Raw genomic sequence first — 26,630 nt, forward strand, 5'->3', positions numbered from 1 at the left:
AAAGCAGTAGAAAACAATCAGAAATTAAACACCGACTTTACTTTAGTTCTGAGTAAGAATGTCTTATAATTACTTTGACAGAAATTGTTCTTTCGAGTTTGATTTGCCAAACTAAACAGATTCAGTTTTGTGCTCATCTGAGTTTGACTCATGTTTGCTCCACTAACGGCTCTTTGGGAAAATCAAAATGTGTTTTCATGAGAAGGAAATTCGCCAACAATGTAGCAGAATATTATCTAGTAAAAACAAAACAAAACAGAATCCCCAGTTACATCGAAGTGTCTTTATTGGAGAGAAAACAACAACATCTAACAGCCGTTTCCCGTTTTACCCTTCTTGACAACTACTGTTGAATCTCACCGCCGGTTTTTCTGTTGAGAAAATGTTGAAATATTTTACATCTTTTCCACTTTTTGACCTGAAGCATTAAGACACAGGATCGACTTCGTTGAAGGAGAGTCATTTTCCAACCATCGAACAGTACCAGCTTCTTTTTAACCAATGAATGGCACCTTAATGTTTGCGTTATGTAGCAAGAATGAACCAAGAATTTACCTGGAGCTGATAAAAATTCTCCAACCTACAGGAAGACTTGTGTTTTTATTGGTATTTAGCTCTAATGAGCATCAATAGTTAAAGTTTTTGAACTCTTGATTTTTAAAATTGGGAATACCTGCAGATGTGTTGCATATTCAGCAGACGTAATTCGTCTCCATATTTACAGTGAATTATACGTGTAGACGCAGCGTTCCTGCCGTCTGCCTCCATGCTGAAGCTCCACAACTTTCATTTTAAACATTTTCAAAAATATTCCCAGGACTCAAGTTGATTTTAAAATACATTTTTAAAAGTTTAAACAAGGCACAAACATAATTTAGAGATGCAAACAATTGTTCAGCACGTTAGATAAAATAAACCTTTCGAAGTTTCAGATATTACACATCAGATCCGACATAAAGCCAGAGGGTCGTTTATGATCCAGTTTGAGTTTTTTTCCTGGCTACATCCAGTTGGACCTCTGGTGGAGAATGTTAACTCTTTACAGGACTGAACAGGTCACTCAGTGATAAAGTGAACAAAGGTGACGGGAAACGCTCCCTTTCTGTCCGGTTCTCCTTCAACGTGACCGATCTGAAACACAAAGGAAACGCCGGTTACGGAAACATCATTAAGAAATCACAAAAAAAGCAAAACTAGCAAGAGAAACAGTAAATGAAAACAGATAGTATAGAGTAGACTTAAAAACCATTGATTGTAAACCTTAAAATATGTTAAAAGTGGCAAGAAATAGTTCAGAAAAATGAATCATGGTTCAGTTCTTGGCACATCTCCTTTTAGTTTATGCATAAAATATTTGCCATATTCATGCTCTGCTTCAGGTTGAAACCAAATATTTACATACACTGAATAAAACGACACAAGTTATACATTTTAAGAGAAAGTTGTTTCTGACACTGACCAAATGTATGTAAACTTTTAAAATCAAGGAAACTAACAGAAGTTTCTAAAAAAAGAAGTTCTCAGGTTTTTTGGCATTTAGCAAATCTAAATTATTTTGGTGATTCTAACTAAACTAAAACAAGTTTGTAAGAACATTGCATCTGAAAAGTAATTTCATACATTGAATGTGTTAAGGGGTGTATTTGTCTTTGCACAGTTTAAAGACCAATGAACAAAATCAAACAAAGCTTAGAGGTGACACATAAGAGCCATGTAGGATTTTCATTTGGATCAACCTGACTCAGCATCCTGACATGTCAAGTTGTTGATTTTTCTCCTTTTCTTGGTGCGTTTCCTTTCCTGGAGGTCACGGACACTCACCCACCACTCGCTGTCCTCCTCCCCCTCCACCACGATCACCTCCCCTTCTCTGAATGTCAGCTCGTCTGGATTGTCAGCAAAGCAGTCATAGATGGCCTTCACCCTCTTTAGCTTTGGCTTCTACAGATCCACAGAGATAAGGCAGGAGAAAGTTCACACTGAGGTTCAAACACCATAAATGATTTCACATCTGGAAGGTCTGAGGACTCACAGAGACAGTGGTTCTGGGTCTAGGTGTAGGAGGAGCCGGACTTTCAGGAGACTTAACACCTAGAAAGGAGAAGGGAAAGTTGTTGGTGAATTAATAGCTAATAAAGATTAGCTAAATGCCACCAGAACCCTCTAATGCTACACTGACCGTACACTTTACAGGTACACCTGTTTACTAGACCGTCTTATGACACCTGATGTGTCCAAAATGAGGAACTGGAGTAGAAGCAATGCCTGATTGGCACCAATGTAGGATTCTCATTTAATCCAATGACCCAATGCCAATGGGTCATTGGATTCAATGCATCTTCCTTCCTGCTCCAAAGGAAGAGCAGGAAGGAAACAGATTGTGTTCTGGGTGTTTGGATGGAAGAACGGACCGAGGACAGACGAACAAGCCAATGTTCTGAAATCCTTGGATCCTGAACAACAACTACTTTGAGGTGTTGACTTGGTCTCGTAATTCTCCACATCTGAAATCAATCAGGCTTGAACTCTGGAGACAAACCTCACAACTTCCAGGACTTAAAAGATTTACCAGAGTAGACCTTTCAGGGTCTGAGTGAATCCATACCCCAGTGGGTCTGGACTCCTTAAGCGGCAAAGCAGGACCTTGTAAATCCAAGGCTGTTGGTCTAAATGTTACTGAAGAGTGAAAAGCAAAGAGGTTCATTACCTTGTTTGTTCACAGAAGCAGTTCTGACTGGAGGTCTTTGAGGAGCCTGCTTCTCTAACCTGAAACCAACAAAAATAAAGTCGAACTTATAACACTTCCAGTCTTTACATCTAAGCCTAATCTGATAAGATTAGTTCAAGTTCTAACCAGTAAGACCAGTTCTGACCAGTACTGATTCTAATCAACAGTGCAGACCAGTACTTAGTGGTAACGATTCTAATGCTGGTATTAGCATTTATAGACGCCGTCAACCAGAACCAGACATGGTTACAAGAGGTTTTCATCAAAGTGTTTTAACAGGCAAATACAAGTCCAAGTAGTTCCAAGTCTTTACAGGACAAGTCCAGGTCTAGTCTGAAGTCGTCAAAGAGCAAGTCAAAGCTAAGATCTTTAAGGGGTCAGTCAAGTCCAAGGCCAAGTTGAGTCTCATGTCTTTGAGGGGAGACTTGTAGATAAATCAAGTTTAAATCTAAGCAAATCGCAAGTCTTTGAGAGGCATGCTGCAGTTTGGTCTCAAGTTTTTCATTCCAAGTCCAAGTAGAGTGTCAAGTCAAATCTAAACAAGTTACAGTTAACTACCCCTAGTCTAAGTCAAGTCACAAGGCTTTGACGGGCATTTCGCAGTCTGGACTCAAGTCTTACATTTGAAGTACTCTCATGTCTTTGAGGGGAAGACTGAGTCGAATCTCTGTGGGCCTAGTAAAGGTCAATTCCCACATTTTAAAGGACAAGTTACAGTCTTGTCTTACGTCTGTGTTTCCAACTCCAAGTGGAGTCTCTTATCTTTGAGGGCAACGCTCAGGTGTTTGAGGGACAACTTGAAGTAGAGTCTCTGTTCTTTTAGACCAACTCAAGTCTCAAGTCTTTTGTCCACAAGTCAGTTTATTCTCTGATCAATGCCATGGACATGTCAACTTCCAATTTGTTCAAACTAGAACCAAACGGTCAATCTTAGCTCATACTTGGGTGATGCGGTTGCTGGTGATCTGCTGGGCTGCTGCCTGTCCAGAGGCGGGGTCGGAGGTTGAGGTTTGCAGTGGGGCGGCGATGTGAGCGGTGGACCCGGTGGACGTCCAGCTGGTGGAGGAGGTATAGGAGGCAGCGGCGTGTTTTTGACTGACACGTTCTTTGCATCAAACTTGCCGGATTTCCAAATTGGAGGAGGAGGAACTGGAGGAGGAGGGACAGCTGGGAGCACTGGGAGAGGAACATGAAACAGGTCAAATTTCTCTTCATTTCCTTGAATCAGAGATGGTGAACAAAACCGACGAGGCGCTCACCATACATGGAGGAGTTTGAATCAGAGTTGGGAGGGTTAGACGGGTCAGAGGATGAACGCTGTCTTCCTACGGTTTCTACTGCAGCCGGTCTACCAACACCCGGTCCTCGGTGTGGACCTCTGGGAGGCAGCGGCGGGGTCGGCCCCGGCGGCGGCAGGGCCCCCTCTATCATTGTGCCGTACGTCTCATTGCTGATCATAGAGCTCGGGATGGGAGGCCTTTGCTTGGCTTTGAAAGCGATGTCGTGCGCTAACGCTGAAAGGTTGGACTGCATGGCGCCGGGAACGATGCAGCTGATCGGACGGTCGTCACGTCGGGATGTTTTCAGGATGGGCTGCAAACAAATCCCAAAGGGCGTTAACATCCTGAATCCCAAACAGGAGAGTCTGTCGGCGTGTTAAAATGGCCGACCTTGTCCTCTAACTCGTCCTCGCTCTCATCCAGCTCCTCGTGTTGAAGACGCCACTCATACTCTACGTGAACATGGACGTTAAACTTCCCCGTCTGAGCCTCAGTCAGCTGGAATATGAAGCATGATGATGTAAATGACACATTACCCAGAATGCTCGGAAAAAAATCAATATTAAAATAAGACAAAGACAGATCTGATATTTCTGCATGAACTCCTGAGAGTCAGTAATGACTTGTTGCTGTGCAGGAAAATTTGTTGTTACTCATGACACTAAACTGTTGGTCTTATACCAAACAAACCAATGGACTGGTTTGGTTCTTATTTATCCTTTTAAAGAATCTGTTTTCCAAATAAATTTTACTTCAAGTCCTTTGCTACCTCTTAAAGGGGCAGAATCAGTTACATCAATCAGATTTACTGTTTTTAATGAAGTTTAAGTTGCAAAACTTTCAGTTCAAAATCATTAAAGTCCTTGTTGTCGAATCGTTAGTTACAGTAAAAACCAGATTCACTCTCTGCTCTCAAACTGATTATTTGAACAAAACCAGTTCATCATTACTGGTTAACTGACTGGATTATTTGCTTTTATTTGCACAATAAATAAAATGTATTTTATTTCCTGTTTCATAGTAAAAAAGTGACAAATGACCGAAACATTACTGGACGACCCGAATATTTGGAAAATCTGAATACTGGAAAGTTTCACATATAATGTGGAAAAATTTATTAATTTAAAATCATTTTTAACTGAGAAACTTGAAGTTTGAGTTTGTAGGAGACGTGACCTAATTCTGACTGGTTTTTAATTTACCACCACAACTTTAAAACAGAATGCAAACTAAGTTGGATTCCTAGCACAGAGTCTGAGCCGACCTTTAAATAACCAGTTCAACCAGTAAAAGCTCACCAGCTCTTTGCACTGAGAGTGTCCCCGGCGTTTAGCGATGTCTAGAGGCGTTTCTCCTGCTTCGTTTGCTGTGGAGACAAATTTAGTCGACAAATTTAATCTAGAATCAATATTTTGGTTTATTCTGCAGCTTCGATTCCTGTTTATAAAAAGACATGAGCGCCAGTGAAAAACGGTTTTGTGTAACTTTTCAGGGTCTCTATAGATACGTGCTAGCACTGATCGTCTTGTAGCAGACTTGATTCCTTCTGTCAAAATTTATCAGAAAATAATTTTTTATTTAGGTTCTAACACCAGCAAAAGCATTTATGAAACAAAACTTTTAAAATAAGCAAATTACGGAAGACAGTAAATGAAGTCAAAGTTCATAAAAAATGTATAAGAATAAACCTGATGACTGGCTTTAAGCTGATTTATGTTTTTAAAACATGTTTACAAGAGGAAAGCAACAAATTAGTTTTTTGTGACTAATTTGTGAACTGAAATCACAGAAAGATGAAAAATCTTACAATTTTAAAGGAATTTCATGCATTTTTCTGCTTTTTAAATCCATTTTCCATTACGTTTAAAAAGATTTTAATAGCAAATGATTATATTTATGTGTAAAGAGAACATTCACAGTTTCTCTAACTTGCTGATGATCACATTCTGATTGAGTTGCTGGTTTTCAGCTGCTTTTTGCACCTGCTTTTAAGAAAGGATGAACATTTTTATGCAAAGTGATGAATTATTTTGGTGTCTCTTTATATAACATTCTGCCAACTGATTAGGGCAAAATCTGAAGCTGCAAAGTTTATAAAACAGAAATGACTCCTGAGCTGATTCCGCCATATTTCCATAAGCAGAAGTTGTTTTACTGGTAAACAGTAAAATGAGCCGTTTGAGTCTTACTGATGGAAACTGAAGCTTTGCCCCTCAGCAGCAGCTTCAGACACTCGCTGTTGCCCGTCAGGCAGCAGTAGTGCAGCGCCGTGCTTCCTCTGGCCGTCTGCTTGTCCAGGTTGCCACTGAAACAAAGTCAGAGAGGTCAGAGGTCACGTAAGCAGCCCAGAGGGTCCGTTAGTCGGCCAGCCGTTACCTGTTCTGAGCGAGGAAGTCGACGATGTGGAGAGAGTTTCTGTCCACCACTCTGACGGCCAGGTGGAGCACCGTCTCTCCGTTTTCCTGACGGACACAAACGCAGCAGTTAAACACAGAGTAACAAAACGCTGAATTTTAACAACAAGGCAGCAGTGAAACCAAAGCTAAGGTGTGGCCTGGAAATTTGAAAAGGCTTGTGAAAACAAAACGACTCAGAGAAACAGAAATGACCTGAAAACCGAAATCAAATAAAAACTAAGTATATGAATATTAACTCACATATGCAATAAAAATGGTTTATTTTGCCTAATTTTGTTAGTAATATAAGTTATTTTCCGCTTAGTCTATAAAATACCTAAAGTTCCATGTAGCTTAATATTTTGGTCCGTCTTATTGTGCATCGTTCCCGTGTGACGTCACATTTCCATGAGCTTTGTAACTAAACAGCCATCTTGTCCGGCGGTTGCTATGGGGTTGCCATGACAACAATAAACAAGCCACAAGCTTAGACGAGTTCTCAACTCGTTCTTAACCTAGAAACAGCATTTAGACATTACAGCTATTATGATCACAATTTATGAATATTCTACAAACGTCTGTGGAATGATAAGATAAATACCAGCGGGATTTACTGGGATTTACTGGTATTTACTGTAGTACTTACTGCTGAATTAGCAAAATTAGCTTAGCTAATGTAGCTTCTATCTGCTAGCCAAGATGGAGGCGTATGAACTCTTCCTGTTCATGAGGAAGTGAACTACATGGTAGTACGAGATCGGAGGCAGCTGGTTCACATCGTCTGGCATTTTTTCCTTCTTCGTCTCAAACTGGTCAATCCCATCAGCAGCCATTTTGTTCATGTATCATTCTTTCTCACATTGGTCTACATATTTAGTTTTTGTTTGTCTCGAAGCCATGGGTCCGCTACGCCTTGCCTACTAAGATGGCGCGGATCACTTCCAGTTCAGCGAACAGCTATGCATCAGTGGTTCTCTGGCTGCACAGTGGCGTGTTGTGAGGACATCCTCCCCTCTAGTTGGTGAGTGTGTGTTCGTACGTGTTCGTCGGCCTGCGGGAACGCCTCCATCAGGTCCACGCCCTCGGCGTAGACCTGGATGAGCGACAGGATGTCCCGTTTCCGGACGGCCTCGTACATGGCCTTCAGCCTGGACTCGGCGTCGGCGCTGAACTTCAGGGCGAAGCGTTTCTCCGTGTACTTCGCCGTGATGTAGTCCTTCCTCATTTGCCTGGAAAAACCCGCAGACGGCGTTAAGATCCTGCAGTTTCTCAACAGAACAGCACCAGCAGAACCTACATGTCACTCTTTGGGTCCGGTTTGGTTACGCCCTCCAGATCTGCCTCCATGATGTCGTTGAAGTTGGCATTTCCCACGTTCTTTGCCAGCTAAAACACAAAGAGCAGAAGACGACGATCAGCTGTGACCAGATCCGTCTGATCCAGGAAATGGATCAGGATCCATTTTGGCCTGAATCAGCTGATCATCTGTTGTTGAGAACAGGATTTTCAGAGAAGTTTAGGCATAAAACTTCTTCTTTTCTCCAGTTTCCTTATTTTTTTAGAGCAAAATGTGCTGTAAATATTTAACTCCTGATAAATTTCCCTCTTTTGTTTGACAAAAGGAACCTGGAAACAAACTGCTAGACCATCTTCTCTTTTCATTGAACACAGTTATTTGGACAAATAACTTTAACTTAAACATACCAAAGACTGACTACTGCCTCTCTAATAGCAGAAAGAAACCATTCAAACCCAAGAAATCAACTTTTATTTATTGATAAACTGTCTGAATCCGTTTTTTAGAGTTTCATTTCATGTTTCTGTGCAAATGTTTACATATTATTTTATGAGTACTGGGGTATACAAGGCTACAGGACTTTTTGTCTACTTGCAAGAATAAAGTCATAATATTTGCAGAGCAAAATCGCAATTTTACCAGAAAAACATCTGAAATTATGAGGAAAAAATTGTTTTAGTGAGAAAAAAGCTTGGATAGAGTTTCCTTATTGACGTGATTTTCTTCAAAATAAATTGTTCCAAAGTAAAACTGATAATAATTTGATGCTGTTAAAAAATAAAGTATTTCCTCATTTTTAAAACCAATACCAAAGTATAACTTCACATGTCAATCAATATTCCTCATTTGATTTTGTTATTTTTTCTTTTTAGTTCTCATAAAATCATAACTTCATCTCCTAATATTACAACTTTATTCTGGGAATAAAACTTTATTCTTGTTTCATTTTGACTGTATTCTTGTATGACTTTTACTACAAAATAAATAATCTGAAGTCCAAATTAACAGAAGCTGCAAAACACACTTATCAAAACAAGATGGCCGTCCTGGGCCACTCTGAACTACGGAAACCAAAAAAGGAGATTTTCCAAAAATTAAATCTTCAAAAACCAAAAAAGTGATTTGAATGGATTTAGAAGCCGCCGCATTCAAAGACGTTAAACCGAGTCAGACTCACCAGCAGCTCAGACGTCCCCAAAACGTCCAGCTCCAGACTCTGGATCCTGGAGTAATGGACGCCCATCTCCCGGTGGATCCCTGAACACTCGATGCAGATCAGGACGCCGAGGTTGGTGGAGAGCCACGTTGGACCTGCAGTCAGGATGAGGAGGGAGAAGAACTATGAAAACATGGTGTGGATCCAATCCAGAGCAGAGTTCTTTTCATTTCAATGTTTCGTTGCATTAGTTACTTTACAGGCTTACTGCTCCAAAGAAAACATCACTGAAAAGTTCATTTATTTCAGTAATTCAGTTAAAAACTTGAAACCAAAAGATCCATTTCACACAGATTTAGATATTTAGTGTTAGGTTCATTGATTACAGCGAACTGGGGAGAAAATGACCACATCAGAACAATAGAAAAGTTTTTTGTAACAGAAAAGTTGGTCGTATTTATTTTAATTGAACCCAAACACAATAAATTCCACAGCACGTCTACATGTTTAGAATGTCATAGTCAAGCTAGCATAACTGAACTACTTCCCTGTCCCTCGCTTGTTTTTAGCCAAAGCTTTTTCCTGACCTTTTTTTCTAGTTGCCGTAGTGTTGACAATTAGTAGAAAGGCACTGCGTCCCTTTTCCTTTTATATATCGCACATATGTTTAAGATTTAGCTCGTTATGTCGACAACTTGACAGCTAAAACTAATGCTAGTCATTGTTGGCTAGCAGTTTTTTGCCCTCCAGCAGTGAGGTCACGCTGCAACGTGTCTAAGGAAAAAGTTTATTAGGTGGTAAATTTGAGCTGATGGTGCAAAGACCCACTTGGAGCGTCGCAGTCGCAGCAGCTGTCGTTCCCATTCATCCTCTTCACCTCCCCGACGATGGCCTTGGTCAGCTCCTGCACGAGGTTGCTCTCCCCTTCGTTCTGGTCGCCTTTGAAGGCCATGTTCAGAGCTTCCTCCTTGCTGTTCTGCAGCACCGACACCCAGCTGAAACACACAGTTTACCGTCAGAACCAACAGCAACATGGCCGCCAACAACGGACTCTGGAGCGGGAACTTACACCTGACACTCTGCCTCGTCTTCGGCCTGGAAGTGGTACGTTCTGTCGTCTGCAAGAGAGGAACAAACAGATGAAAACATGGAAATCGTGTTAGTCCGATGTGAGGACAGATTGCATCTGCTGCGTACGTGAAAACAGGTCGAAGCTCTTCTTCTCGTCGGGATTCGTCTTCACCTGGCAGGTGAGCAGGTTGAGGTTGGCTGGAGGTTTGTTGGGCTTTTGAACAGAGAGAGACGAGACAAACTGAATTTGATGGAGCATTTACCACATGTATTAGACATCCCCAAAATCATTTCAAACATTTTTATGAAGACATTTGTAATTTACAGTTTAAAAATGACCTTTGAAAATGTCCAGTCGAGCTTTACACTCAAACACAACACAGTGAAACCTCAATGAGCAAAGGAAGCAGGAGCTTTTCATGCAGGACAGCCAATGAGACGCGAGGACTCGGAGGTCTTACCGTGCCGTGGGAGATGGTCAGGAGGCCTTTATTGACGGAGCATTTTCTCTTCTGCCACACCTTTCTCAACCTGAGGAGGCAAAAACAACCTTCAGACCAAACACCAAAGAGCTTCAGCTGCTATTTACATGCTAAATGCTAATAAAAAGCAGATAAATCTCGCTGAAATCAGATTTTGGACGACGGAACAGCCCTGCAATGAAATGAAGAAATCAGCACTCCAAGAGCAACAGAAGTTTCAGGTTCCAGGGAAAGAAACCTTCACTTTTGGAGAAGAAATGGAGGAGTTTGATTGATATATTTAAAAGAAAAACAGGGAGCTCCCTTTTACTTTTTTCAGTCTTAATTGTAAAAAGTTTTAAATAATTTTTCTTCCCATAATGATGCTCTACTATATGTTCATAAAATCCTAAAAATAAAATCACTAAATATTCTGGTTGTAAGGTGACAAAATGTGGAATCACTTCTACGAAAAACAAAAATGTAAAATGTAAAAGATGCAGGCAGGTTCTGGTAAACTGGCTCTATCCTCCATCTTTTCTTGTTGGATTCTGGGAGTTGGAGTTCACTCACCCCTCACTCTTCTTGTAAAGGAATCCAGAGTATTCGGTGCCGTGAGCCTTGTTTCCTTGAAGCTGATGGAGGTTGTAACCTACGCTCTGCTTCGCCTGAAGTTCCTGAGGTTCAAGCACAACTTCATCAATAACTCCTTAAAACAGAAACATTCTGTGAAAATTTCTTCTGTTTTTGCTTTTTTGTCTCAAAAAACGTTAGATACAAAAAAGATAAATTGAGCAAACACAAATGCTTGGGTAAATTCAACCAAAACAAATGCGTTAGCCTAGCATTAGCCTAACATTAGCATAGCATTAGCCTACTGTTAGCCTAGCAAAATAAATGGCTCGTGGTTTTTCCACCAGAGACAAAAGAGAAATCCACCAACCACTAAAATCTGACGCCACTCCATTTTTTTGGAGTTTGCATGTCGTGATGAAGGAAGTTGCGCTCAGTGTCTTCTTCAGAGGTTTTTGTGTCGTTCTGGGTGCAGCGCCCCCACAGGTGAGGAGGGGAACAGGTGTTTTAATTTGTCTGGACTATTTCTTTTTTTTTTTTTTTTTCTCTGGAGAGTTTTTGCGGCGCTAGTGGCTCGTATTTTTTCTACAGTAGGCAGACAGGAAGGAGGGTGAGGAGAGGGGGGAAGACATGCGGTAAAGGTCGTCGGGTCGTCGAGTCGAACCCGCGACGTCCACGTCGAGGACTAAGGCCTCCAAACGTGGGGCGTGCTAACCCCCTGCGCCACCACAGCACGCCCCTGTCTGGACTATTTCAATCAGTGAGAAAGAGAACCACAGCAACTGGAAATATAACAAATGTTATAATTTTGTTCCCAATCAAACTGAATCTAGTGAACCATCAGGTGGAAAAATAATCTGTCTCTCGTTTGTTCTTAAACTTTTTTAGATGAGGTCATGATGTGTCGCTTTTAGAGATCCTTTGGCCTGCTTCATGCTGTCAGAGAGGATCTGTTGAAGTTTTTTCTCTACAGGTCAAACAGTAATCAGACAGAGCAAAATGAAATGTTAATCACTATTAACTTTGTTTAGGGTTCTTTTTGACATTTGTTTTGTGATCTCAATCATTAATGTGAGACAAAAAAGCAAAACCAGAAGAAATGTGAAACAGAAAATCAGAATAAAGCGATAAAAGATGTTTCCACCTCCTTTTGCTCGGTGTGCAGCGACGCCTTCAGGACGTCTCGGAGCTGACTCAGCTGCTTCCTCTCTCCATCCTGAGTCTGTTTGATCTGAAATAAACAACAGAAAACGTTTAACTAAAGTCACATTCTGTGTGAAACAAAAAGCTTTAACATTCATCAGAGACCGTGATTCCTCACCGCCGTCAGCTCTGAGCCCATCTTCTCTACGGCTGGTTTCAGATTCTCCACGGTTTTAAGTCCGTCCTGGAAAAAACTGCATCAAGAGCAAAATGTGCATATTGAGGTTATTACAGTTAACTAAAACTAACAAAATAACAAAAACTGAAACGGAGAAAACATTTTTGTTAACTGAAATAATAAAAACGGTAATTAATGGGTAAATGAAAGAGCTCCATTTTCCTTCTGGCGACACTTACGCTTGTCCGCAAAATGACGACAGCAGAAGTTGGGAGAAAACACCAGGATCAGCAGGTTGTTCAACAATAACTAAATACACTTTTTTATTTTTCTGTTAACCGACTGATGTAAATATAATTACAATACAAAACCTTTGAATTCTGGACCTAGTAATTAACTAGAACTAATAATAACTTAAGCTAAACAATATTATACTAATAACTAAAAAATTAGCAAACATACTTTAAAAACTAAAACTAACTGAATTGGGCAAACAAAACGTCTCAACAACCCTGGTAAACGTGAATTTATTTATGAAAAACAGAGGAGTTATTTTATAGATACATTTGTTTGTTTCTTGATTTTGGCAAAGAAACTAAAATGTTTTAAACTATTTGCTATTTTTCAGGCCTTCTTACTTGCACTGAGCGTGGAAGTACTTGATGAGGTTCTGGAGGAAGTCGACGCCTTTCTTCTGCTTGATCTCGTTCACCTTTAGCAGGTACTGCAGCGACAGAAGCAGAGATGAGGAAACTTGATAAACGATTGAATAAAAACTATGTGGCTGCAGATTATTGATATTCTGGAATAAAATACTTTTAAAAAACCCAACTTCCTCCTTTCAGTGAACCGGGTTTAGATGTGATGAGCCGATATCTGAAGCGGTTACACAAACTGAGCTCAGAATGACGAATTACTTTTAGTTCTGCTACATGAAAACAGTCCACTTGGTTCTGCTCTGTAGGAAATGCCTAACAGGGTCTAAATACTCTGATACGTTAAACTTAATATCCATAAAAGGCACTAAGTGAACAAAAGGCAACTTTAAAATAATATTTTTCCATAAAATAGAAGACATTTCTCAGTTAGCTCATTTTATTGTTCCATATATGACCTATAGGGGGCACTGCTGAGTACAAACTGGATAAATAACACTGAAGTCTTTGTGAAAGGATGCAGACACAGAGCCAAGGTATCTCAGTTAAAAAGGTTCTTTAAGTTGTTTGTTATGTATTGGCTGGGGACCGTTAGGGTTCTGCTTTTGGTCCCCTTATGTTTTCTTATTCCTACTTCACTGTTCCTGTAGATAAAACCATTAAAAAATGAGCAAATTAAGGGTCTGGATTAAAATAGCCATTTTTAGTTTTCTGTTATGTATGGACAGAATGGTGTTCCATACTTCTTTTAAAAACAAAGCAGCCAAATTTCAAAAAACACTGGAAGTCATTCGGAAAGTGTGAAAAACTATTGCTAAAAATTATTTTACTGCAATAAAGTCTGACTCCTTTAAAGAACAAACAAGAAATTAGGGATGATTTGGACCAGTGAGTAGTTCCGTATGTCCAGTTGGTTCACCAGAAGAACCAGCCAGCAGCTGAGCGCTCATCAGAGGAGGATCAGAGCTTCATGTGGTCATGAAGTTTCAGCTCGTCAGCAAAGACTCTGACCTCACACATCTGAAGCTGGAAAATCCGTCTTTCTTTCTCCATATCTTCTGCAATTTCTCCTCCGCTGAACTCGGTTCGAATCATGCCATGCTGCTTGGCGTGTTCTCGCTTCTCCTTCTCAATCTTTGCTCTGCAACAGGTTACGGCAAGATGTTATAAAGAATATGAAGAATAATTAAATACAACAAATCTGGACGATCTGACTGTAATATTTATATTCTTACAGTTTTGTTTCGTAATCCTTCCAGGATTTATCAAACGACTTCTTTAGGTCCTGAAAAGAACAAACCGGAGACGTCATAAATTCTCAGCAAATGACGCTTAAAGCAGCAAACAGCTCCAGGTTGAACTTTGACCTTCGAGTCACTCTGGAAATATTTTCTTATCATAACATGAGTTCATGTTTAGTAAAGAAAGACTCATCCACAGGCTACACTAAAGTGCAGGAGAGATTTTAGATTAATTAGATCAGAAGCACAACACATAATTTCTTTGATTAAACTATGAGTAAAAACACAGAATAAGGGGAATTTAGTGCTATAAATTATAATTTTATGTAAAAGTATAATTCACAGAAGACAAGTCAAGACCAAATGTGGGAAAAAAAATCACTTAACTAATTAAAACAGTTTTTCACAGCTATAATAATGGAAAATTTAACTGGATTTAGAGGAGACTGATGCAAAATTTAAAAATCAAAGATGGAGAACTTGTAATTTGTAAAATAAATTTGCAAAAAAACGTGAGGAAATAACACCTGAAACTCTTCTTAGTTTCTCATCACCAATCAAGGATTAGGAATCTGGCCAGCGGATGGAATCGCGCAGCAAACACATGAATGATGCAAACTCCAAAACACACAAACGCAAAAACAAATGTAGAACAAAATCCTGCAACCACAAGAAATACAAAATAAAAAAGAAAGAAGCTTAAAATGCTACAAACTTGCACTACAAAGCAGAAGTCCTCCAGACCACTAGGGGGCGTCTGGAGTAGCAAAATTACCTACATAAATATGTTGCTTTTCTGCAATACTGTAAAATATTGCACATTAAAAAAAGACCAAGAAAAACGCATCTTTCTTTCTTCTGGACAACTCGTCTTTACTGATGATCTGGTTCCAAATGATTAGGTGATCGACTCCCCCTACTGGTTTGGAGTGAGTTTGCAGCGTTTTTTATTCCCTGTTTGTGCGATCTGCTCCATTTTAGTTCCTGTTATTTACTTTCTGCGTCTGTGTTTTGAAGTTTGCATGATTCATGTATTAGCAGCGTTAGCATCTTTTCGCCACTGTAGAAAAGTCTTCCTGAAATAACCTTATGTAGACTGTTTTGCACAAGAACATTAAATAATGGATTTAAAATAAGAAAACCTGTCAAGTGCCTCTTTGTGGAAACATGAAGCGACTCAGATTTAGTGAGCTGGTGTGAAACTGTCAAAGAGAAACTGAAACACAAACCCCTTTCACTCCTTTCAGATCTCCTTTCAGCAGACTGTCCAGAGGAAATGTGATGATGTTGTTCATGTTCTGCAGCTGCACAAACAGAAAGACGTTAAAAACCTTTTCAAGTTGTAAAAGTAGCGACCAAATTAATCCTCTGGAGAAAATCCTCACCAGGTTCTTTAGGAGAGCCGCCAGCTCTTTGGTGAACACGGCGAACTTCAGGAAGGCGGCACCGAGTTCGCCTTCCATGTCGTTCATGTAGTTTCCTGCGAACTTCTCCAGCGATTGGACGTACTGCTCCTCGTTCTCCACATGAGCTGCGACACAAGAACGTCAGGAACATCAGATTACAGTGGCAAATAAAGACAAGTTATAATCCAGACTAGAAATAACCCATGTTCCAGCTCACATTGAACTCAAAAGAAGCTCTAAACTGGTGGGATTTAGCAGCAGATCTGTGGAGTTAAACCGTTCAGTGGTTCATAAAAACTAACTGAAATATTCTTACGTTTATTCTCTGACCTGTGAAGACGCTGCTGCAGTAAAGAATGTGGCTAATGATAACAGCGTTGATGAGTTTCTCTAGATCTTGCAGAGATGTTAGTCTTCAGGTGATGGAAGGCCGGCTTTATATCTGTCTTTATGTGTTTCTGAATGTTCAGGTCAGAGTTCATCACCACACCCAGATTTCAGGCCTGACCTTTAGTTTCCAGCTGTAATAACTGAAGCTGAAGTAGAGTCTCCCTAACTCCACCTTTTAACGTACTTTAGACAAACTTTTCATAAACATAAGCAAAGGACACATTCATATTTCTCCATGTGAAATATAACGTTAGTTTAGCTGCAATAAAATCCACTTTTGAGTAAATGTCAGTGGATTCATGTGGTTTGATTTACTAAGAAACTAAAGAAAATGCAAAAAGACAAATTAAAACAGGAATGCTTTGTGTTTTATTTTGTCTGGAATAACTAAGCCCTTATTACAAATAAAAGTAACTTATTTTGGTGCTTTGACCAACAAATTTTTACTGTTCTTAAGTTTAAATTTGGACTAAACCAGTGTCGTGGCCGTACAAGGCCCCCGAGCCACGCTTTGGACCTTCAAAAGGAGCCAAACATCAACAGAGAAACCTAAAAATAAACCTTTGGAGTCTTCAGACATCCCAACAGATCATGAAAGACCTGAAGCTGCTGCCGGTTCTCCGACAGAAACATGTTGAGGCAGCGAGTTTGGTGCTGCGCTGGACTCCCTGCTGTGTGTGTTGGGATTCCTTCCTCCCTGCGTCAGAGAGGCGGCGTGCCGCAACAGGAAGCAGTATGACAGGAATGCTGGGAGCCGAGACTCCACCTGCCTGAAGTCAGACCCACCCGCCCAGCGCACGGCTGCAGACTAACCAAACGCCCCCCAGCTCAAACAGCAGCCAGAAAACTAAGAGGTTTTCAACTGACACACAGAAGAAATGCTAATCCTGAGGGGGAATAAATACATAATCCATTATAGTGATAATAAAATAACATTAATTAAAAAAAACCTGGATTTTCAAATATTCTGTCACAAAGAAATAATGTCAGTCCAAAGGGCGAAGAAATAAATAAACATAAATTAAATAATTTTATAAATAAATAACAATAGTAACAATAAAAACTAAGAATTAAAAAAAGTCTAAATGGCATTATTGGCATTAAATTTACATATTTTGGGTTTTTAATGAAGCCGTTTCCTTTCGCCCACATTTCCTGCTGAGTCGATAAAAATGGAAACCAGCTTTTCAAGAGAGTTTATTTCAGAAAACAGGACTTCCTCAGAAGGATACAAACAAAGAAACGCCTCCAAATGCAGATAGTTAGCATCTTAAATAAAACCTGACCTTTGACCCTAAATCCCAGAGGAGTTGAAGAGGGGAGAAGGACGAAGTTCAACCATCTTCATCCATCTTAATGTGCTAAAAGAGGAAAGTTTACTCACTGATGCCGGAGTGGTTGATGGCCTTCACCGACTTCTTGATCTTAGACAGGAACGATCTGTCCAGGTCCAGAGCCTGGAGAAAACACAACGGGTCAAAGGTCAGCGCTGGTCCTGAACTTCACCGAATTACACAAACAAACAAGATTCCTAAAATATACAACAAAAAAACCCGACTGCACTGAATCTCATCAGAAAGGAGCCGACTAAACTTCTCATGATCTGTTTTTGGTCCAAACTGAGGCGCCGTTTATAAAGTTACACAGTTAAAACTTAACAATAATTTGGTTATTTAGTCCGAGAGAAAAAAGCAGGTTAATTTTTCAGCCCTATGTTATACATTCATATCACAGTTTGCAAACTAAATATTTAGCTTAGAAGTTAAAATATGACTGAAAAATTAACCTCTATTTTTCTCTCTGAATTTGGCTAAATAACCAAAATTGCTGTTAATTTTTTACTGTGTAGCATCAAACACAGAACCTTGCTGACAAACGGTTCTGCTGCGTTATGGAGAAATCAAACAGACCAAAGCAGCAGAAAGGGGAAAATATCAATGCAAGGTGGAGAAAACTGATGAAAATGACCACAAAAGATGCAAAACGGTGAAAATCCAGGAAAATAATAAAAAGCTAAAAAATAAAAAAATTGACAATACTGAAAGATCAGCAGAAAATTTCAGCAAATTTACCACAAATGTCAAAGCAGCGAAGCTAAATCTGTAGTTCCTGCTTCTAGTTTTGATGCCGGCGGGTCTTAATGAGTCGCTTATAAATGAAGTTTGTCTGTCGGCAAAAACAAGCCGACTTGATGCTATAAAAGGGAAAAGGAAGTTTCAGATAAAACTGACAAGCTAAGGCAACAACACGTTGACCACGAAGCTTCTTTCAGTTCACTCGTTTGTTTGCAGCTCCAGACTCACTCAGTCAAACTCATATCTGCAACATGGAGGTTTTAATTAAACAGATTTCTTCTGACCACACAAACTTTTTCTCAACATGAAGACGTTGAGCTGCTGCCAGTCAAAAATAGACGTTCCTTCTCACGTTACTCAACAGGAAAGCTGCGCAACAGACCAAACCGCTTTATTAGATACATCCGTACAAACACTTGTTACCACAAAGGCCAACCAGACAAACGTCACAGCAGCTTAATGCATTTAGACCTCCAAGAAATACGACTTACTGGACATCAGAATAGAGGAAAGGAGAATTTTAACATGCGTCGTTGAGGTCAGAGGTCAGAGGAGAATGGGCCCAGTGGCTGGAGATTGTAGGAAAGCAACAATAGCTCAAATGTCCACTTGTAGGTTTGCAAAATGCACATGTTGAATGCTTCTGTTCTTCCATTTTTAAATTTTTTTTTAAATTTCTTTTATTTAACCAGGAAAACCCCGTTGAGATCTAGATCTCATTTTCAAGAGGGACAAAAAAAAAATTGTGTCTCTACTGCTTCTAAAAACAGAACAACTGCTTAAAAAACTCCACCCTCCTGGTTTTTAGAAATAAATTAATATTTTTGGTGTCTGGAAAATGACCCATTTCAAAAACCTCAAAGACCGTCACCTAGCAACCCCAGCTAAGCTCAAGCCCGTTACCTAGCAACCCCAGCCGAGCTCCAGCCCGTTACCTAGCAACCCCAGCCGAGCTCCAGTGTGTTTAGTCAGCTCGTTTTACTGCTGTACAATGGCTGCTTTGTTATTGACTTATTATCCAGAAACCACTTGCTCCTTTCTTGTTGGTTCTGCAGGAGGCTCCACTTCTGCTTTTCAAAGATATATGCTTGCATAGCTGTGCATCTGATTGCAGCCACGTTCACGTGCGAGTGTAAATGTTGAGTTTGGGGAAGCGTGGCCGGCAGCTGCTTATTGGGATTTAAAGCTGCAGTATGTAACAAATCATAATTTAACAAAATCAAACAGAAGATGAAGTTTTCTTTCAAAATAAAGTAACAAAAACAAACTTCATCTTCATTTGATGAAGTTACTCAGAAATTTTACTCAAGAGTAAAGATACTTCATAATAAAATTACTAAATTTTTCCAAAAAGTTGCACAAATAAATGTAACTTCTACCCAACTCTGGAACACTTTTGTGTTTTTACACAAATTTCTGACCCTCCATGTTCAGAGTCTCCATTTTGAAATCCACCTGGTTGTTTTCACAAAGTATTTCATAGCTAAAGGCATTAAGCTGCTGCCAAGTGACAAAATTACTATTTGAAGAAGAAGTATAAGAATGAAGTAGAAATCTGTTCTGCTGGTTTTACTGCATTAGTCACAAGACTCGGCCCAACTGCACGCCTTTAATCTGGAGTTTGTTCTGGTTTCCAGCTGCAGCTCAGTGACTCACAGCGTGAAACATGCAGAAAGTCCAGAAGCTCAGTGGTTCAGCGGCTGAAGACAGCGAACAAAGTCTGCTTGGTCTCTATCTGGAAAACTGAAGCTTTGAAACCCAGAAATCTGACGGGGACAGAAAGCCGGCTTGACCAGGAAATGCCCCAGGTTTTGTAATAAAATGCAACCGATTAAGGAGATCAGCTCTAGTATTTAATTTCTGTATATTCCTCCAGATTGATTTAAGATCAATAAATTAAAAGGTATTTTATTTTAAAAGCAAAAGATAGAAAAAAAACCCCACAGAAACTTATCACAGTAATGTGTTATCAAACTATCGCTGGATGATATGACTAAAAAATGGATCACGCTAAAGTGGTTTCATGTCAGTCCATATCGATAATTATTGATTAGTTTTTGTTTTAAATATCTAAAATATTGCCAAACTGGTGGAGTGATGCTTCCTGTTTTAAACGGTTTCTTCTCAAGCTGTTCTGAGGAAAGGTGGCAAAACCTGAAACTGCTGCTGCGCAAGTTACTCAGCAGGCTGTTGCTAGGTAACCGAAGAATGAGTGAGTTGCTAGGTAACCGAAGAATGAGTGAGTTGCTAGGTAACCGAAGAATGAATGAGAGTGATAGTTGGCGCTACCAGCCTAGCTTAGCTAGCTGTGAGCGGTTGAGTGGCTCAAGTCCTTCCTTTGCCTACATTTCCCAGAATGCTGTGCGGTTCTGGCTTGGAGTTCATTGAAATGATTGAATATTCTCTCAGACGCATTATCTATTGATATTGATCATGTGTCTATTGCAATATTATCTTTGATCTAAACTAAGACCTACAAACATTTTTAATCAAGACATTAATACTGACTTGACTAAGCTAATGCAAATAAAAGATGCTAAAGCAAATTCTTAAGAAACTACTAATGACTAAGAGAGCCTTATGGCAGGACAATTAGATGTTTAATGAACATTTAAAAAGAGAAAAAATCTGGTTCTGTTGAAAGAGATTTAAAAATTTGTTTTATGGTTTAACTTTCAATCTCTCCTGTTGCATCCTGATGAGCAGGAGTTGATGGATAGAAGGCTGATTATTGTGCTTTTATTTCCTAATCCTCTCATTTGTTTTCCAGTCCAGATTCTTTTCCAGTCTGTTGGAGCTAAACGGTGACATAAGCACAACCACAAATACTACTGAGGGAATCCATGCGCCTGCCGTCGTCTGAAAATGAATGAGTCGCCGATGAGTTGGAGTTACTCAGATCACTTCTAGCAGACAAGTTGCGACACGACTGAAGCTAAAACTGCAGAGAAGAAACAAACGGAGAGACTGGATGGAAATTATGGAAGAGAAGAAAGACAATTAAAACACAGGGGGATTCAGCAGAGAGACATAATCTGGAGTAAGAGGGAGGATCAAAGTGAGGCTCATCCTGTTGGGACTTGATCCGACTTCAGTGGCGATATCCCAGCATGCAACAGGAGAAAACAATGCCTGGTCCTGTGGGTTTTACTCACCCATATTTGCCTTTTCACTGATGTAAACAATGAAAATATTTGATGAATCAAATATAAAGTTACTGCACCTCACATCAGAGAAGAAAAGGTGTTTCTGTCTGAATCCCACATCTGACCAACCCAAGACTTCATTCCATTTGTTTTGGTGAAAGTGAAGTTCTTCGGTTCCTAAACGCTTCATAAAGGTGAAACTGTATCAAATCTGGAACGCTTTTTGAAACAGTCACAGGCAAGAATACATAAATCACCCAACTGGGAACAGATCCAGGCAGTCTTACAGTGCCTGGAGAAATGGATTTCTTCATAATTAATAATTGATTTTCTTTAAGCATCCAAGGACTTTCTGTGATAGGAATATTGCAAACATTGATACTGTGAGCAGAACTTTGATTTGAACTGTTGTGTAGATCTGCAAACCCTACAACACACCCAGAGCAGATGAGTAAACAAAGCATGCAAAGAAACCAAAATGGCTCCACTATCAGCCTGTCTGGTTACTTCTGCAGGTTAATCAGTATTTTGATGAATTATTTTTTTATATGTGTGTAAAAAAGGCTGAAATCTGAACTTGATCTAATTTCCTAAAGATTTTATTAAACATTTTATGTGGAACAAATTCAGATCCTGTAGAATTACATCTGTAATTATACCATATGCAGATGATGCTCTGCTTTTCTTTCCTTTGTCTCTCCACAGGCCTCTCCTCTTCTTTTACAAACGGCAGGTTTTCTAAAACAAATTTTAAAATTTTGTTTTTGATCTTTACGGTAATTGGGCCTGGTTTCACTTCAGACAGCCCAACCGGGCCTGTGTGATATTAAATATAAATTTTATGATGATAAAATAACTTGACATATCTGCCTACTTTATTCTTTCCTCTATTTCTCATTTGTGTTTCCATCACTCTGTGAAATACCGTTAGTGTGAACAGCTGATGCTGTGAGACTGTAGAATAATACACCAGCATGAAAACACAAGTTATTAACATCTGAAATATTAGCTAACATGCTAGCAGCATGAACACATCACCATTTACTGCATCTTCTCCATGAAGGTTGAAGGTTATTTTATCTGTTTACTTTGACCAATCATTTGATCTTTATTTGTTTAAAATTTGCATTTTACTGTTTCTTTCTGTACAACAGGTTTGTCTTCATTCATGCTATTTCCATCATTGTTGTAGCTCTTTTTAGAGCAGTTTCCTTTAAGACAAATGAGGAAACTCTGAAGAAACCTTCTTTTAACACATATATTTTACTTGGTTGACTGACAGTAGACTCTGAAATAAAACACACCCAGCAGCAGGTGACTAGTTTTCACCCAAATCTGGATGCAAAGAGATCAGAACTGCATGCAAGAAACAACATAACAGTAAAGAAAATGTTGCTAGTAAACTGAAAAAAGTTATGGATCATATACAGAGTAAAAAGACACAAAACAAAATCAAGATGAATACTACAAAACATAAAACACCTTGTGCAAACTGGTCATGGCACAAGAAGTAAAAATGAGTCATGCTGAGCTGTTTTTGTCTCTCCGAATCAAGAAAGTGACAAAAGGAGGAGAAAGTGTCTGCAAGCAGATGTAGGCGACATTAAAAGGTTTGCTCAGACGCGACACGTTGCCTAAAAAGGCTACAACAAAGACACACGCAAAGAGTCTAAAAATGATTCAGGGAAATGAACTGCAAAGCTATGAGACAAACAAAAGACGTACTGAAGGCTTAAAATCCCAAAGCAACCCAAGACAGACAAAGTTAGCTTTAGAGATTCTCCTAAAGGAAGTCAAAAACAAGCAAAGTGACCGTCCCAGTCCACATCATGCTGCAGAATTAAACCGTGATGTTTAATTAATAACCTGAAACCGGCAGGAAACTGGCAGGAAACCGGACCTGTAGACAAACCGGACCTGTAGACGAGCCTCAGTGGCTGCAGGTTAGGGCTCCAACAAAGACCTCAAAATATTAAAACATCACAATATTTCTCGTTGGGATGTCTGCTGTCTCCTGAGCTTTAGCCAGTTGTGGTCAACATGAGCACTGATGATGTCACAACTACTCTTAAGTAATTGGTTTGCAGCATTATATTTCTCTTTTGTCCTTGGTAAAAGATAGCAAAGCATTTCTCCTGTTAGCGCTAGGCTAGTGGGTTTGTTTGGGCTGTATTTACCCAAAATGCTCTGCTCTGCACTCCAGTCCACTCGGCGTTCACATATGCATTCAAACTGAACCAGAGTTCACTTCAAACGAACCCAGAGCGAGGTTTGGAGGTGGACCAGAGTTCCCTTTTTTGGTTCGGCTACACATTCATACCTCCCCAACTGAACCGGACTTTCTAACCGAACCAGAGTCTGATTAAAACGGACCTACAGTATCTGTCAACATGAAACCGGTTAAAAGATCTAAAAAACAGAACAAAATGGCCCCGACCATAAAGTCACCTGCATCTGTCAGACTAGAAAGAGTCACAAAGTCGTTTCTAAGATTTATGGACTCCAGAGGAACAAAAGGTGAAAAACATAAACCACATTTCAGGACAACAACGTCAAGAACATGCAAGGCGATTTCAAAGTGTACATCTGTGGCACAAACAACAGTCTGAACTGCTTTACATTAAGTCAGAAGAAAGTAATTTTTCAGTTTGTTTTCACTTCTGATGTAAAGGAGCCAACAGTTTCTGCACATCTCAGGTTTTCAGGGAGTTTTTGTTTCAGATAGCATAGAAACTAAAAACTGCATCATCTTGTTTAGTTCTGGTTCTGAAAACAGAGTGAACAAATCTCTAGAGACCAGAACCAAGCAGTGCTTTATGGACCAACAGCAGATTATTAACATCTTACTGGGTCTAATCTGCCGAATTTAATCAGAATAATCTGGAATCAGAACCAAAACAAATGGAAAACGATGTTTTCAGATAATCCAAGTGCAGAGTTGAGTAGTAACTACTTACATTTACTACATTTATTTTTAATTACTTTTACGCTTTACTTTTTACTTTTATCTGAGCGATTTTATTATGAAGTATCTAAACTCTCATTTGAGTAAATTTTCTGGATTTTCTACCAAGTGAATGAAAAACAAACATGTTTTAATCAAAATTCACCAGACTGGTGATGTAATGTTTAAATATTAAATGTTATCAAATAACTCAGTACTTTTTACTAAATACTTTTTGACTCTTGAGTAATTTCTTGGATGGTTCATTTTTACTTTACGTAGAGCTGCTCAGCCTCTAACTGCCGGTCTGTGTGTAAGATGGTCAGAAGAGAAAACATTAAGATTCTGCAGGATTTGCGGCGCATCCAGGAAACCCCAGTTTTAAATCAGCATCCTTTGACCTTCCTCCACAAAACCAGCCTCATCATCACCGAGTTGCAAAACTTCACAAACAGGCTGTTACAAAATGCTGCGAATCAACTGCAGCTTCAGCAGGAGGAAGTGCTGCTTTCTGTTCCTGTTTTTAAACATGAGAAACACGAGTTTTCTGCTGCGTGGAAACATGAAGAGGAGGGTCACCAAATCTCTCAAACTCTTCCAACTGCAGGGAAAACAACCGCTCAGGTTCCAGTCAGCTGTTTTCAGAGCAGGAAGTGGACAAACATGACTGAAACCTTTCAGCTCTGACTGGATTTGGTTTGTAACTTGGACCTGCTGAGGCTGAGTGGATGTGTGTGATTGCGCCCACCTCCTCCAGAGCTCCCACCGTGTTCCTGCAGTGGGACATCCGGGTGGTGAAGCTGGACGTGGTCGGAGCTTTGTAGTCCTCATTGGTCTCCGCAACAAAGTCCGTGACGCTGATCTGATCCGCCGGCATCTTGAGGAGTGATAGTCCTCAGCAGAACTAAGCCGAACCGAGCCGCAGGTCCTGCAGGTGGAGCCGCTCCACCTGGCCGGATGAGTTGGAGTCAGAAAATCCTCAAACCTCGGCCAGCTTCTGCTAACGTCATGTCAGTCCATGTTCAAGGCTTGGTCACATTCCTGTGTCCGTCCAGCAGCTGCCTCACCTGGGAGCACCGAGCAGGGCGGAGACACGGACAGAGCTCTCACTCTGCTGCAATTTCCTGTAACCAAAGTCTCTCACTGGCCACGCCCCCTGGGCGGGCTCTGGCGAAACTATCAGTTTGCTGCTTTAACTTTGAAGTAATGACTTTAAATCAACGCACAGAGGTGGCAGAGCACCCAAAGTTTTACTCAAGAAAGAGTAGCAGTACTTAAACATATAGTTACTCAAGGAAAAAGAGGCCGTCCAAGAAAGTACTGAGTAACTGATCAAATTTAATATTTAAAAATGACCTTAATCAGACTGACTAAAATATAAAAATAAGTGGAAATTTTGGTATTTTAAGGACAAAAATGCCAAAAATTCATAGAAGTAACAAAAAATAACAAAATTAGCCAAAAGAAAAATGTTTCCAAATCAGTTTATTTCAATAAATAACTTAATAAACTATAACAAAAACTGCAGGTGTGTGGTTTTTGTGAATTTTTGGTTAGCTTTTGTTTGTTTTTCATTCAGTTTGTAGAGAACCCAGAAATTTTACCCAGGTGAGAGTAAAGATACTTTATAACAGAATTATTATGAAGCAAAAAGTAATGTAGTAAACATACTCCTAAAAGTTTTTTTTTAAAAGGTAACTCAATTAAATGCAACTGAATAAATGTAATTATTTACTACCTCTGATCATGCGCTCTTAGTGGTGTGTGCATGTATTGCTCCTGGAGTCAGGTCTGGTTTGCTGTTATTGTTGCACAATTCAATGCGGAAATGAGAAGTGTACAAACATCCTGAATAACCTGTGTATAATTAGAAAATAGTTTAAATATTTTTACAGTTTCCATTGATGCAATGCAAAAATTAAGATGTGTGCTAGCTGCTAAGATTGCTTATACCTTGGATTGGCTTTGCGCTGCAGCAAGCAGGACGAAAACGCTCTATTAGGAGGCTAAGCAGCAACGACAGACAATATTATCTGGTTTGGAGGTTTAGACAAACCAACAACATTTAACAAAAAGTAAAAAGGAAATGAAAGCTGCTATTTTCAGAGGAAAGTTGAGTGGAAGGAAAAACGGATGAGTCCAAAACATAATCTACAACAGCCACCTACAAACTAATGTTCTCCATGCAAGCCAATGCTATGCAGTAGATGTAGAGCCTTAGTTCTCCCACATCTGTTTTAAAATAATTTTTATTGGTTCTATATATTTCTATTCCCAAATGTTGAATATCAATTCAGAGTGAAACTCATGACTTATCTAGATTCTTCAAACATAGAGAAATATTTTAAACTTTTATTTCTTGTAGATTTGATGATTCCAGAGAATAAAAATCCAAAATTCAATGTCTGACAACAAATATAATTGTATATAAAATCAATAAAAAACTGATATTTTAAACTAAAACATCAGGTTTGTGGAAAGTATATCAA

At 39.6% G+C, this 26,630-nt stretch overlaps 1 protein-coding gene across 1 annotated transcript; it reads right to left on the minus strand.

The window, feature by feature from the left end:
- Positions 1 to 263: 263 nt before the first annotated feature.
- Positions 264 to 25,274, minus strand: asap2b (ArfGAP with SH3 domain, ankyrin repeat and PH domain 2b). Its single transcript, XM_028040499.1, has 27 exons — positions 24,890 to 25,274; positions 17,361 to 17,433; positions 15,566 to 15,711; positions 15,410 to 15,484; positions 14,175 to 14,224; positions 13,951 to 14,080; positions 12,922 to 13,007; positions 12,284 to 12,359; positions 12,107 to 12,193; positions 10,963 to 11,066; positions 10,390 to 10,459; positions 10,055 to 10,142; positions 9,927 to 9,975; positions 9,686 to 9,852; positions 8,879 to 9,012; positions 7,702 to 7,790; positions 7,444 to 7,633; positions 6,385 to 6,470; positions 6,198 to 6,313; positions 5,307 to 5,374; positions 4,399 to 4,506; positions 3,988 to 4,321; positions 3,670 to 3,904; positions 2,708 to 2,766; positions 2,033 to 2,091; positions 1,822 to 1,941; positions 264 to 1,131 (listed from the first exon to the last, which is right to left on the minus strand). Exons 1-27 carry the CDS (start codon positions 25,016 to 25,018, stop codon positions 1,057 to 1,059), a joined length of 3,003 nt encoding a protein of 1,000 aa, XP_027896300.1. The 5' UTR covers positions 25,019 to 25,274; the 3' UTR covers positions 264 to 1,056.
- Positions 25,275 to 26,630: the final 1,356 nt, after the last annotated feature.

This window comes from Xiphophorus couchianus, chromosome 15 (assembly GCF_001444195.1).
Source record: "Xiphophorus couchianus chromosome 15, X_couchianus-1.0, whole genome shotgun sequence".
Lineage (NCBI taxonomy): Eukaryota > Metazoa > Chordata > Actinopteri > Cyprinodontiformes > Poeciliidae > Xiphophorus > Xiphophorus couchianus.